Source organism: Phyllostomus discolor, chromosome 11 (assembly GCF_004126475.2).
Source record: "Phyllostomus discolor isolate MPI-MPIP mPhyDis1 chromosome 11, mPhyDis1.pri.v3, whole genome shotgun sequence".
NCBI classification, from domain to species: domain Eukaryota; kingdom Metazoa; phylum Chordata; class Mammalia; order Chiroptera; family Phyllostomidae; genus Phyllostomus; species Phyllostomus discolor.
This window is the reverse complement of record NC_040913.2, coordinates 41,708,359-41,721,475: the sequence shown is the minus strand read 5'-3', so window position 1 is coordinate 41,721,475 and position 13,117 is coordinate 41,708,359. Positions and strand designations below refer to the sequence as shown.

The window sequence follows — 13,117 nt, the reverse complement described above, 5'->3', positions numbered from 1 at the left end:
GAAAACACCTGCTTCTAATAATCTGTCGCTCTCAGTTACCCTCTCCATAAGATGGGGCCACTTATCATTATCTGCTCTCAGAGGGCTGTTACTGCAAGCAGTTTATTTTAGAAAGTGCCTTGAAAAATACCTTACAACAAGTCAAAGGCAATTTTTACAGGGAGAAGAGTTGGGCTTTATACCATAAAAGAAGAAAATAAGAAACCTAGTCTATGAGATCAACTAAGCATCCAACCAGGAAAGCAGGAGTTATGATGGTTCTTCTCAGAAAACTGGGAGGAATTGAGGTGCTCTTACAAGACAACTGGAATAAAAGCTAGAGTGCTAAACTTTCTATCATTTGATAATCAGGTAGAGCAGGACAAGTCCTAAGAACACCAGCAGGGTGGAACAAAGGGCATACCAGGAATTTGCATAAAGTTATCAACTAATAGGCTTGGGAAGAAAATTAAATGTTGCCTGATTCAACTCCTAGCTGTGACCCCCTTGCTCAAATGGTCCTCCCTTGAGACAAGGGAGCAAGCAGCCTTTTCCATCAACTGGTCTTGCCTTTGCTTGAAAGTTCCCAGTGAGAGGGAATGACCACTTTTTCAGGTAGTCCATCTCAGTTTTGAGTATCTTGTCTTATTATAGATGGTTTATTAAATCTCCTGTAGGAAACATTACTTCATTGAGTCAACCTTATTTCCTAATCCTTCCTGTCTGGATATGTCCTAGTTGGTCTATGTTCCTGAGAAGGCATACCACTCAGAGCTGGGCAGGGCTAGCACTCCATAGGGAGCTAACCATCTGTGAGCAGCATGGAACTGCTATCAGTAGACTTCTCCATGCCCCCTGTGGCATCCTCCTGAACCTCTTACCTTTGTTCTGTGGTAGCAGAGCGAAGAAAGGAGGGGAGGATGGAAGCAGGGAGCATGGTGCTGATAATGCCTTGGTAGATGAGACAGGGCCCTGCCCTTTATTTCCAACCTTCACACTCACCTTTTCTTACCTCCTTTCTCTTCTGGGGTTTTATGTCTGCTCTTTGTTAACTTTCTGGAGACACTGCTGGCAGATTACATTCTGCAGCTGAAATACTTCTGGGTAAAGTCTGACAGAATCACAGCAGGTCAGAAGATACATCTTGCCTCAATATTGCATATTCTTCATCATGCAGGGGTTCTCAAAGGGTGGTCCTTGGGCCTGCAGCATTAGCATCACTTGGGAACTTGTGAAAAATGCAAATATAGGAACTTACCCCAAACATATTTTTTCAGAATCTCCTGGGCTGAGGCCCAGCACTCTGTTTTAACAAGCCCTCCAGATGATTCTGACTTAAGAGACACAGCTAGAGTGAATGCTGTTGGTGCTCCCACCCACAAGCCCACCCATGGGGCCAGTGCATGCCTTTCTAGCTACTGTGAGTTCTGGCTGCTGAAGGCTCATGATAGCTCCCTTCTCAAGAGAATTGCCCTCAACCTAACAGCAGAGCCCATGCAGTGTAACTCCTTTCTTTTCCCAGGGGACAGTGACTGATGTGGGGGAACAAAAGGCTGCTTGCTCCCTTGTCTCAAGAGAGGACCGGTTTGAGCTCCAGAGTTCAGATGGGACAGGTTGAAACTAAGACCACCATCTTGTTGAGCTTTCATCCCCTGCCCTCTCCTGCTGGCCTCTCTCCCCTTCTGAGAGTACTTTCTCAATAAGTGGTTTTCAGAAAAACCACTCAGGATATACTTCTTAGTAACTTAAGACAATCACCCAAAGTTAATTAGGGAACTGAAGGATTTATAAGGATACTTATAGATATACTTAAAGATTTATAAAGAGTCCCATATGGGTACCTGAAAATATCTAGATAATTACAAAGAATGTGATTTTTACTAGCTTTTGTACATAGTCATAGCCTGGGAGTTGCCCCACCACATGCATGGGGAAGAACACCAGGACAGAGGGGTGACATTGAATTTCTTTAGCACAGGATGCTGACTCAGTCCTTAGCATTCCTGCAGCACTGCAGCATCTTCATTAGTCCATTCTCAAACCTCCAGTGAGGATGATGATTGAGGGCTTTTGGCAGATAAGTAGAATGAATCACAATGAGGTTAAGTGAGAGCTGAAAGTCAGTAGCTGAATAAAATTAAGATTCCATCCTTACCAACTCACCTAGCACCTCCAGTATCCCAGTTCTTTCTCTGATGGTTTAATGACATTCATCAGAAGCAAATCTTCACTCTTCAATAGTGACTTTCCCAGAATTGATATGAAGAAAATTTGGCAAACTAGACAAAGTCCTAATATGATGAGAGACTAATATCCAACAATTAGCATAGAAAACAATTTGATGCTTTTATCAACTTAATGGTTTGTTGTGTTTAAAGCGCACAAGTGAAGATTTAACATTTTTTTGGATTATTTAGACAATTACTTAGGGCAATTATTTGGATTATTTGAATTATTTAGCTTTAGATACCAAACTGGGCTAGGCCACATCAAACCTCTGGGTATATGGTTTCCACAGACTTGTGAAAATATCTTGAATTGGGTCTAAAATGATGCTGCTGCATTGAAAGTAGAGGATGATGAGGGTTTTACCTTCAGTAGGTAAGATGGCTTGTTTCATGGTCATGGATAATGGTGCTTCTGTATCCTCCAAGTACTCCTGGAGTCATTAGACTAGCTGGGGTAGATGGGGTGCTGAAATCTATTGGTCATGTTTGATTTGAAGGCATATTTAGCACAGACCGCCTGTGGGGAGGTATGTTGATTTGTAGATGTAGAGTCTCTTGGCTATGGTGTGTAACCCTGACCTTCTGTACTTGGCTCAGTGAATCATTCTATTCAGCAAGTGCTTTTATTGAATCCGTATTATGTACCATCCAGTTTACCAAGTGCTAGGGATAGAGAGATGAAGGACATAGGCAGTCCTTGATTTCATGGGTCAGTGCAGGAGATGGATAAGTGGAACCACAATTATCCTGTTTGGTAAATACTAAGGCAGCACACAGGAGGTGCACTCTGCCCTGTCTGGCTGGCGGCGGGAAGAGGGGTTGAAGTGACTCTTCAACAATTTTGAAGGATAAGAAGAAAGGGCCAAAGAAGAGAATGGGTGGGGTAGAGAGAGAGAGAGAGAGAGAGAGAGAGAGAGAGAGAGGCAATAGAATGTCATTCCAGGCAGAAGGATAGGATGGAGAGGTGAAACACAAGTAGATCTTTCTGGCTGAAATGCCAAGTGTGTGTGTGGGTGAGGGAGTTGGGGAGAGGAAGGGCAGCAGCTGCACCAAGGAGGGAGGCAGAGGTTGGAACAAGAAGGGCCTGGGATGTCATGGACAGCACGGCAGACTTTGTCTTAAAGACATTGGGAAGTTAGGAGGATATTAATCAGAAGAGTGACAAGGTCAGATGTTTTGAAAAGGTCTTTATGGCATCAATGTGGAAGATTGAATGGTGACCCCAGGGAGCGCCATAAGAGATTTTTGCTGGAATCCAGGAGGGAAGCAATGAAAATTTGAAAAAGGTGGTATCCTTATTCTATATCAGAAAGACCTTGAATTTAATGCTTGTTCTTCCTAATGTTAACTGGGTGATCTATGACAAGTTACTTTATCTCTCCAAGTCTCTCACTCACATATATAAAATGATTTAATGATTTATTATCTGGTAAGGTTGTGAGAATTAATTATAAATGCTTGGTACAAAATCTGGAATACAATGATCACTAAACAAATGATATCTTTATTCTTATTCTTGTTCTTATGCAGCCAACCTAATTTGGATAGTCCCCCTAAAAACAGGCACTGAAGCAAGAATATGGGGGGAAGATCTCAGGAAGCACGGTGAGGAAAGTGAGACAGAGAAGGAGGAAAGCCAACAGAGGGGGCATTGCTGAGTGGGTTGCTGCTATGGGCAACTGGGGCTCCAAGTCACTCGGGGCCCTCAGTAGATGGCAACTGTCCCTGCATGGAATGGGAAAATTGGACTATTTATACACTAACACTTGTCCCTGAGTGTTTACATACTAACACTTGTCCCCCAATAGAAGGATGACTATGCAGGTCTTAAATTGCCAGTACTTCTAGACTGCTCTGTGCACAGACTGTACCAGCTTCTATGGTCCCAACATTGGTGGGACCCCAAGTCCTCAGCAAGTTTCAAGCAACAGAGATAGATGCTTGAGATGGAGGCTGTCATTGTGCAGCCAGAAGTATCCAATGCAGTTGAGGTTAACTCAGAGGTCAGCAGTGGGGACGTGGGCAGACAACATCATATCTGCTACAGTGGTGTGAAAGGACAACTGAGCAATATGTTGGAAACAGACCTTGATAAGTAGAAGTAAGAAATATGGGGAAGTTATAACCTGACTTGGGTTTGGTCTAAAAACTTCAGTCCCATTCACTGAGCTTAAGACAATTGCCAGAGGTGTAGTTTTGGGGTAATTGTGTCAGAGAAGGGGGAACGTGTTGAGTGGGGTATTTGTGATATTGCCAAGTGTAATACTGGGTTGGCAAGTGAAATTTCCCTAATTCTGTATTAATTATGCAGGCTTCACTTTGTCATGTTGAGATTCCTTAAATAAGTTTTGTAGGGGCCAATCCTGTACTCTGATAACAAGTGAAGACTCTTTCCCCTGCTACAAGAGCGTGTTTAATCTGGTGCTTTAAGTGATGGCTTTTAAAACTGCCTGTTGTCTCTTTCTACCTGCTGTTCACTTATTAGGTGACTTTGAACCTGTGGGTGAGTTCCTTTGTGGGTGAATTCCCTTTTAGATGATTTCCCTCTGAAGAAAGGGAATAATAAATTATCTCTTGAGTTATTGCATAGCTGTTGAAAACTAAACAGCATTTTCAAAACCATTCTGAATTGTTGGAAAGCACAGTGCCCCATTGAGCATTGAATTACTTTGCTTCAGTTTGCTTTCAAAACTTACAGCATTCCAATTATCCTTTTGTTACTGAATTCAGTACTAAAGTGAACATGCTTGTTTACTAAAATGGAATTTTTAGATGATAAAAGCTTATATTTGGCAAGTGAGATAAGCCAGATATTTAGCTAATTATGCCATGGAACTTATCCTGATTTTCTATATATTTTATATATGTATTTTTTCCCTCCATGTGCATATATATTTGTACTTGGAGACATGCATCTGTTTTTGCTCTATTTTAGAATGTATTTTTCAGTGGATGTTGAAACCACTTACATTTTAATTTTTTGAAGTGGTTTCTTTGATAGATATTTTATTATAGGAAGCAAAGAACACCCAAGTCAATGAGGCCAGACATAAAAATGTGAAAAGGTAAAGTCTGGCTTTCTCTTTCTCTTTCAAGGTGACCTCTTGCTTCCCCAAGGGCTTTCCCAGGTCCCAGTGCTCACAGCCAAGGTGCCCAAGTGTTGTTGGTCTCTATCTCCAGAGGTATTTGGTGGTACCATCACAATTGTCTAAGGCTGGTGAGTCTGCCTGTGCGGTTTACTTTAGACATACTTGTTTGTAGAGTGTTGACTATACATGAGTGAAAGTGGAAGAAGTGAAGAGATTAAACCAGTGTCAGAACAAGACCAGACATCTTGAGTCTGTTTCTTTTTCCCTAGGGGTCAGGGCTGCACTGACATTTAAAGTACAGACTGGCTCCAAAGGAATGTGAGGAAAGGGGGAGATAGAATGTAGTGGATTTTACTATAGGCCAGGCATTGTCCCAGGTATGCTGCATATATATTTATATTATCTCATTTAATTTAATAAAACATGTGTTTTCTAAAAATGTGCTTGAGAATAAACATTTTTGGAGGAAAGCAGGAAGCCTTTTTTTATATAGTCCCGGTTTCTCTGAGGGTTCCTGCTGCTGACCCCCTAGAAGAACCCCACACCCCTCTTTTATTTTTTTAAAAATAATTTTAAGGGCTGAATTGTGTTTGATATTTTTTAAGTTCCAAGCAAAAATAAGGTCTTTAATAGTCATGTGTGTAAGGGAAAATTCTGACAAAGAAGTTGTAGAGGTTTTGCAAACCAAATTTTTGGAATAATGAAATAGTTTGCACAGTATGAAATAAAATAATGACAGTGACATTATTTTACTTTTGAAAAACAAAAGCAAGCAAACACCTTCAAAGACTGGATGTTTTTAGACTGTGATGTGGGATTACTTATTCTTCTGCTCTGCATTTGATGGGGTTGCTCAAGAATAAAGCTTTAGATATTAGAATAGGAGGTCTACTCCCCTGGCACCTGGTTATCATGGTGTTGGAACTGTCTGATAATCTGGCCACATCCAATGTTTTCTTTCAGAATGTGAATTCTGGGCAGTCTGAGCTTGTCAGACACAGGCTCAGCTCAGTTGCCTGTAGAAACTGCAGAACTTTGCACAGGCCATGGGTGGAGAAGCGCTTGTGTGTGCCTACCCTGCTGTTCAGCTTGGAGCCACCACTGGTTTCAATTATGACTTCAACAGGCAGCTTTGAGCACTTCTTTATTCATTACAGTGCCTCACACTCTATAATTAGTAATAAAAGAACACAGGCACTTTGTAAGTATAAATGGCTAAACAATAATCAGGCAGTAAAGGCAATGCATTGGGACTTTTCCACCTAAACACTTTGTTTCTTTCAAGTAAAAAACCAAAAAAACAAATAACTTTCGTTGCTTTATTTTCCTGTTTTACTTTTTTATTGTTAACACTATTATGATGTTCCCTCCCCCCATCTTATTTTCTTGCCTTGAATAATAAGTTTGACTTTCATCCTGGCCACTTATTAGTTGTGTGAATTTGGGTATTTTATCTAGCCTCACTGTGCCCCATTTTTTTTTTAAATCTGTGAAATGGAGATAATGATAGTTCCCATCTCAAGGAGATAGATTGAGGACTAAATGAGATAATTCATGCAGAGTGCTTTGTAAGGAGCTTCGCTCATGTAAAAGCTTGTTCAGTAAATGTTAGCTCTCATTATCATTTTAATTTTAAATGAAATGAATGCATAGAATATAAGGTCTGGGTCTTAGAAACCTTCCATTATGTACATTTTCAAACACAAACACACAAATAGATTGGTATAATTACCCTCCCCACACACATACCCATACTAGCATTGACAGTAAAAAATATTTATCAATCTTATTTTATATAGCAAATTTTAAAAGCAAATTACAAGCTTCATGCCATTTCACCCATAAATTTGAGTGTCTTTTTTGATATTAACATTCCTAAGATGCTAAGAACTCCTCGGGACTGTGTCCTCTTAAACTTGAACCCCAGCTCCTAGGAATTACTATGGTTAGTAAAATCTCACCCAATGTTTGTTTAATTAGTGAAGAACAGCTCTAACAGCTTTCCTTGACTTTGTGGTATATGCTCCATAAATATCTGTTGAGTGAATAAGCGAGGACAACAATTCATAGAGTTCCTAACGTTTATGGAGATGCACATGTTTTTCAAAATCAACACATATTTTAATACTTTGATGAGGATTTCTGATACTTAATCCCACAAGTTCAATATTTCTGTGAACATTAATAGTGGTCAAATAACTAGCCCTTCCAAGATTTAATTCTGGTATTCAAACTACCTGTGAATGTCTGACTGTAGTGCACAACTTCAAGAAAAGAAATTAGCAGATTCTTCAAACACACGACCAATCCTTTATTACTGTGCTTATAAGTGACATGGTTTACAGAAAACCAAATGCAATTAAATAACATTGAACTTCAAATCTACCACAGACTCAAGATATACAAGTTATACTTGGCAAGGCAAAACTTCTCAAACACTAGATTATTTCAGGTAAAAGATAAATTTCCATTAAGTAATTGCAACATGTTTTGTTTTTTTGTCTTATAGACATTTCCTTTGGCAATAACTTCCACTTTAGCTTTTATTATATAAAAATATAACAAAATTTCATTATATACAAACATTACATTACACAATGTACAGGTTAAAAACACTAAGAAAATGGCAAGCTGCAAGTGAAATTAAAGTCAATGGCATGATAAGAAAAATTAAATACAGCACAAATTTCATAAAAATTACATTAACTACATTTTTGTTTGCAAATACCAAACAGTACCAGTGTGATTGGAAATAGATTCCAACAACTTCATTTTAAGGCACATCTTGCATATTTATATATACAACACTGAAACCGGTCAATAACTTAGGGGCTTCTCAGAGCAACCTGTGTACGTGTGTAGACATGCAGCGCGGGGTTACACATTTTCATTGGCTTCCTTCTTTGGGGAGAGGTACCTGCCAGGAGGGGACTGATAGAGGGGTACCCCAATCTCCTGCAAGTCTGGGAGCCTCCCTGGACGAGGAGGGGAGAGCAGAGTGACTGTCCTGTCATAGTCTCTGTGCAGCACTTTCTCATAGACGCTCTGCAGCCCCACCGTCTTTGGCAGCTGGGCCTGGTAGTAATTGTCTCTGCGCAGAGGATCTCGAGGCAGCGATGTGCTCTTACAGAAGGTTGACATCTGGGCTGGTGGGTGAGTCGAGGGATGTGTGTTGGGCGCTCCACACGACGGGCTCCAGCAGCGGTCAGAGTGGCCCAGAATCTTACACTCAGCCGTGCATGCCCACAGTCCTAACATAAAAGAGAAAGAAAGACAGCACGATTATTACTGAGACTGGTACGCCTCCATTTTCAGAGCGTCAGGAAGGGCCATGGTGGCTGAAAAGGAAAATCAGTATTAAGTTGAACGCCAGTGACTCAAAATTTGAAAGGAATATTGCTTCCTGTCAAGCCACCTAACTGCAAGTTGGCTCAGCTTCTTTTGCTGGAAGAAAAAAAAAAAAGAAAGAAAAGAAAAGAAAAGAAAGGAATGAATGAATGAATAAAGAAATAGAAAAAGATAAGCAGATAGCTAGCATCACCCCTGCCTCTCCTCTGCCTACCAGTATGCGGCTGTGCTTAATTCAAGTGGTGGAGCTGCTTCGACCTCGTGTTTTAAAATTCAGTGGGTGAGGCCTGCCGGATCCGTAACTCAAGGACTGAAAAAAGTGGGGAAGAGGGAGTGGGATTGGGAACGGAGACTGAGAAGAGGGAAGAAGTGGCCAAAGGGGAGGGAGAGGAGGAACGTTGAACTTGGCAGGAAAGAAGAGCCCTCACCACTCTGCATGTGGTTGATGAGATCCTTTTTCAGAGCGTCCCCGCTGACGTCGGAGTCGCTGTCGTTGAAATCACTGTCCCCTTTGCCACTATCTTTGCCGCTGAACTTCTCCGCTTCTCGGCCCGAGATGGTGTTGAAAGAGTGTCCTTTCCAGACCGCCACAGGGGGCGCCGGCTCCTTTCCGAAGCCCGGAGAGGCACCGTAGGGCTGCAGCAGGGAATGGGGGGAATCGGGCGGGGGGGAGGGTGGTGAGTGTTGGACAAGAAACAAAACAAAACAAAACAAAACAAGTGCGACAGGTTAGGTATCCATTGCGCACGCCCACCCAGACCCTTCCAGTCTCTTCCCCCAGCCTGTCCGCGGAGCACGGATGGGGGCACCCAGCGGAAGGAAGGCCTCACCTCGGCGTGAGCGCCGCGGAGCCGCTGCTGCCCCTCGAAGTGACAGGAGCTTTCCCCTGTGGCGCTGCCGCCCTCGGAGCCCGGCACTTCGGCTGCCGCGACCGCGGGCGGGGGCGCGTCGGCCGCGGGGCTGCCAAAGGGCGCTTTGCCGCTGCCAGGGAAGGTGAGCACGTCGAACATGTTGGGTCTGGGCCCGGATCCCCGGGCGGCCTCCTCCGGGGAGCCAGGAGCCGAGGCGCCGCCGCCCGCCGCCCCGGGCCGCTCTTCCCGGCGGGGCCCCCCTTTGCGCACCTCCTTCTTGCGGCGATTGCAGGTGGTGGCGATGGCGATGATGGCGGCCAGCAGCAGTGTGCAGCTCCCAGCCAGCACGATTATGACGATCAGCGGCGTATCCCACTGTAGCGCCGGCCCTGACGCCGCGAGCCGCGAGCCCGGCGGGCGAGAGCGCTCCGGACTCCCGGCACTGACGGGCACCACCGGCCCAAGCCCGTCTCCTGCTGCCACCACGAAGCTGACCGTGGCAGTGGTGGAGAGCTGGGGACGGCCGCCGTCGGACACGACCAGCAGCGCCCGAAACACTCGGCCGGGAGGCTCCTGCGAGAGATCGCTGGTGAGCACGATCTCCCCCGTGCGGCGGTCGATGGCGAAGGCTTCTCGAGGCTCCTGTTGTAGGAGGTCGAATGCCAGCTCTCCGTTAGCACCTTCGTCTGCGTCCTGGGCCTGCACGTGCGCCACGGCTGTGTCCCTTGCAGTGCGCCCGGGGACTGCCACTTCCAGGGAGCCATTGGCTGGCGCCGGGTGCACCAGGACCGGCGCATGGTCGTTCTGGTCCAGTACTCGCACTTGCACCAGTGCGCTGCTGGAGAGCTGAGGGGAGCCGCCGTCGCTCGCCTGGATGCGCACATCGAGCTGGCGCAGAGTCTCATAGTCGAAGCTGCGTAGAGCGTAGATGGCTCCGGTAGCCGGGTCCACTGAGACATAGGTGGACACAGCTCCCCCAGAGCGGCCCACCTCAGCCTCCACCAGCCGGTAGGTGACCTGACCATTACGGCCCAGGTCCGGGTCCCGGGCGGCCACCGTGGCCAAGTAGGCGCCAGGCGGGTTGTTCTCGCGCACCGACACCTCGTAGACCCGCTGCGTGAAGAGAGGCGCGTTGTCGTTCTCATCACCCACGCGCACCGTGTAGGGCCTCACGGTGCGTAGTGGGGGCGAGCCGCGGTCCTCGGCTACCAGAGTTAGGTTGTACTCGGCGATGCGCTCGCGGTCCAAGGATGCGGCCGTCACCACCAGGTAGCTGCCCGCGTAGGCCGGCTGTAGCCGGAAGTGCTCGTGCCCGTAGAGGGCGCAGCGCACTTGCCCGTTGGGGCCCGAGTCCCTGTCCGAGGTGCTGACCAGCGCCACCAGGCTCTCGCGCGCCGCCCCCTCTGGCACCAGCGAGATGGCACCCGCCTCTGGCGTCTCTGACCCGGTGGAGGAGGTCGTGTCCGACTCCCCGAAAGCAGCGGCCGCGGCGGCGGCGGCAGCGGCGAAGGGCGAGGCGGCGGGCGCGCCTGGGGCGGCTAGAGGTGTGATGGCGATGTCCGGTGCGTTGTCATTGACGTCTCGGATGCGCACGATGACCTTGCAGGTGGCGGCGCGAGGCCCGGGGCCACGGTCCTGCGCCCGCACGTCCAGCTCGTATGTGTCCTGGCGCTCGTAGTCCACGGGTCCGGCGAGGGTGAGTCGTCCCGAGCGGGGGTCGAGGCGGAAGAGTCGGCGAGCTTCCGGTGGGGTGCGGGGGCCGAAGGAGAACACCACGTCGCCGTTGGGACCCTCGTCGGGGTCGGCCGCGTCCAGGTCGAGTAGCAGCGAGCCAACGGGCGCGTCCTCTGCTAGCTCCACCTCTGCCACGGCGCCCTGCGGGAAGGCCGGGCTGTGGTCGTTGGCGTCCAGCACGCGCACGCTGAGGGCGGCCGTAGAAGAGCGTGGCGGGCGGCCTCCGTCCTGGGCCACCAGCTCCAGGCTGTACGTGGCCTGGCTCTCGCGGTCCAGCTCCTGCAGTAGCACCAGGTCGGCACACTGGCCACCGTCCGCGCGAGTCTGCAGTTCCACCCGGAAGGGGCTGTGAGGCTCTGCCAGGCGAACGCTCTGCAGCCCGTTGGCGCCCACGTCCTCGTCTACCGGCACCTCCAGGGGGATTCGAGTGCCTACGGCCGCGCCCTCGGACACCTCCACGGGGATCTGGGCCCGGGGGAAGCGCGGCGCGTGGTCGTTGATGTCCCTCACCTCCACCTCCACGTGCACCAGCCGGAACTGCTCCTGTGAGAAGCTGACCACGTCGAAGGCCAGCACGCACTGTGGGGCTTGGCCGCAGAGCCGCTCGCGGTCCAGGCCCGCGTCCCCGACGGTCAGCTGCCCGTCGCCCTCTCGCACCCGTAGCAGCGAGCTGTTGAACTGCTTCATCAGGCGGAAGGTTGTGTCTCCGGACACTTTCATATGCAGGTCCTCAGCCAGGGTCCCGATGACAGTGCCGGGGGCGTCCTCCTCGAAGGTGCTGTATCGCACTGTCTTGCTCTGAGCCACTGAGAGCACCCAGCAGAGGCTGAAGAGCTGCAAGGGTAAAAGGCAGGGGCTACCCCCGCGCCTTACTGGACTCATGCTGCCAGCCCCAAGTGCTATTCCAAAAGGCTGAAGCAAAGATTCCTTTCTGGTTTGCAGGTCCGGACTTGAGTCCCAGGGAGCCTCGGGAGCAAGCTCTTTGCGAGCTCTGTGCGGGAGAAGTCTGCTGTCAGGCTGCAGCTCCTCCGCTCCAGCAAGCTTTGAGGACGAGGGCGGACCCGCCCTCACCCAGCACCTTTCCCTGTCTCTTCTCTGCTGGTGCTGCGCGGCAGCGCGCCGCCTCCGCTTTTAGAGCAGTCGATATGCAAATCACCCGAGCCTAGCAGCCAATGGAGACCTCCTCCACGAGCCGCTCCTACGCCAGCCTCTGACAATCCCTTTAATGTGGAAAGGCTTAGTGGGGAAAACAAGAAAGGAAAATTAGGGAATCTTTCCTTTGTTTCTTTCACTCCGTTTGCTTTTCCTTTTCTGCGTGTAGAGAGAGGAGTTGGCACAGGTTTTGTTCATTGTGACTCTCGGTACCGGCTGCTTGACCTAAGAGCAAACACTCTGGGATTTCGCCCTGGTAGCTCGGGACCCCCCACCCAGTCCCTGCGTTGTGCACCTGGGAGGCTTCCAAGCGCTCGCAGCCCCCTCCAAAGACTTCCTCTGCCCGGCGAGGCTATGCTTGCCTTCTCTCCCAGGTTCCCACGGCGCCCTGAATAGCCTCTTGATTAAGGATCCTAAAGAAGGGAAAATTGATTTTATTCAAATTTGTGTATGCAATTGTGTTTTTCTCGTGTGAGCCCCGGTGATCAGAGTTGCCATTTCCCTTTCAGAAAAGAGCCTTGCGATGTGTTAGTATGCATGTCACTGTCCAAATGGCTTTCTTAAGCCTTGGGCGCTAGCAGGGAAGGAAAAAAGTTCCAAATAGGATTTAGCATAAGCTCGAGGAGATTTGGAAAGGTTTCAAAGATCAGACTGTATCAAAGGCTTATGAAGCCCTCGTTAGCAGTGGAAATAGAATGGCGTGGCAGGCGATCCCATTGGAGGCCCCAATGTCTGT

At 48.1% G+C, this 13,117-nt stretch overlaps 1 protein-coding gene across 3 annotated transcripts; it reads right to left on the bottom strand.

The window, feature by feature from the left end:
* Window positions 1–7,583: 7,583 nt before the first annotated feature.
* Window positions 7,584–12,820, bottom strand: PCDH8 (protocadherin 8). Of its 3 annotated transcripts, XR_004899870.1 has the most exons (4): window positions 9,766–12,820; window positions 9,475–9,625; window positions 9,073–9,280; window positions 8,410–8,547 (listed from the first exon to the last, which is right to left on the bottom strand). XR_004899870.1 is itself a non-coding variant. In XM_028526999.2 (3 exons), exons 1-3 carry the CDS (start codon window positions 12,109–12,111, stop codon window positions 8,174–8,176), a joined length of 3,219 nt encoding a protein of 1,072 aa, XP_028382800.1. In that variant the 5' UTR covers window positions 12,112–12,365; the 3' UTR covers window positions 7,584–8,173. The 3 variants fall into 3 exon arrangements, 2 of the variants coding, with proteins under 2 accessions (XP_028382800.1, XP_028382801.1); XM_028526999.2 differs by having other exon boundaries at window positions 7,584–8,547; window positions 9,475–12,365; XM_028527000.2 differs by lacking the exon at window positions 9,475–9,625 and having other exon boundaries at window positions 7,584–8,547; window positions 9,766–12,362.
* Between the last annotated feature and the right edge of the window lie 297 nt (window positions 12,821–13,117).

Excerpts from the sequence above, each read along its gene's own strand:
- PCDH8 (XM_028526999.2), bottom strand. The coding sequence starts at position 12,111 with ATGAGTCCAGTAAGGCGCGGGGGTAGCCCCTGCCTTTTACCCTTGCAG. Across the intron at positions 9,281-9,474 it reads TCCGCGGCGCTCACGCCGAG|CCCTACGGTGCCTCTCCGGG; the intron begins GTGAGGCCTTCC and ends TCCCTGCTGCAG. Across the intron at positions 8,548-9,072 it reads CATCAACCACATGCAGAGTG|GACTGTGGGCATGCACGGCT; the intron begins GTGAGGGCTCTT and ends CTTTTATGTTAG.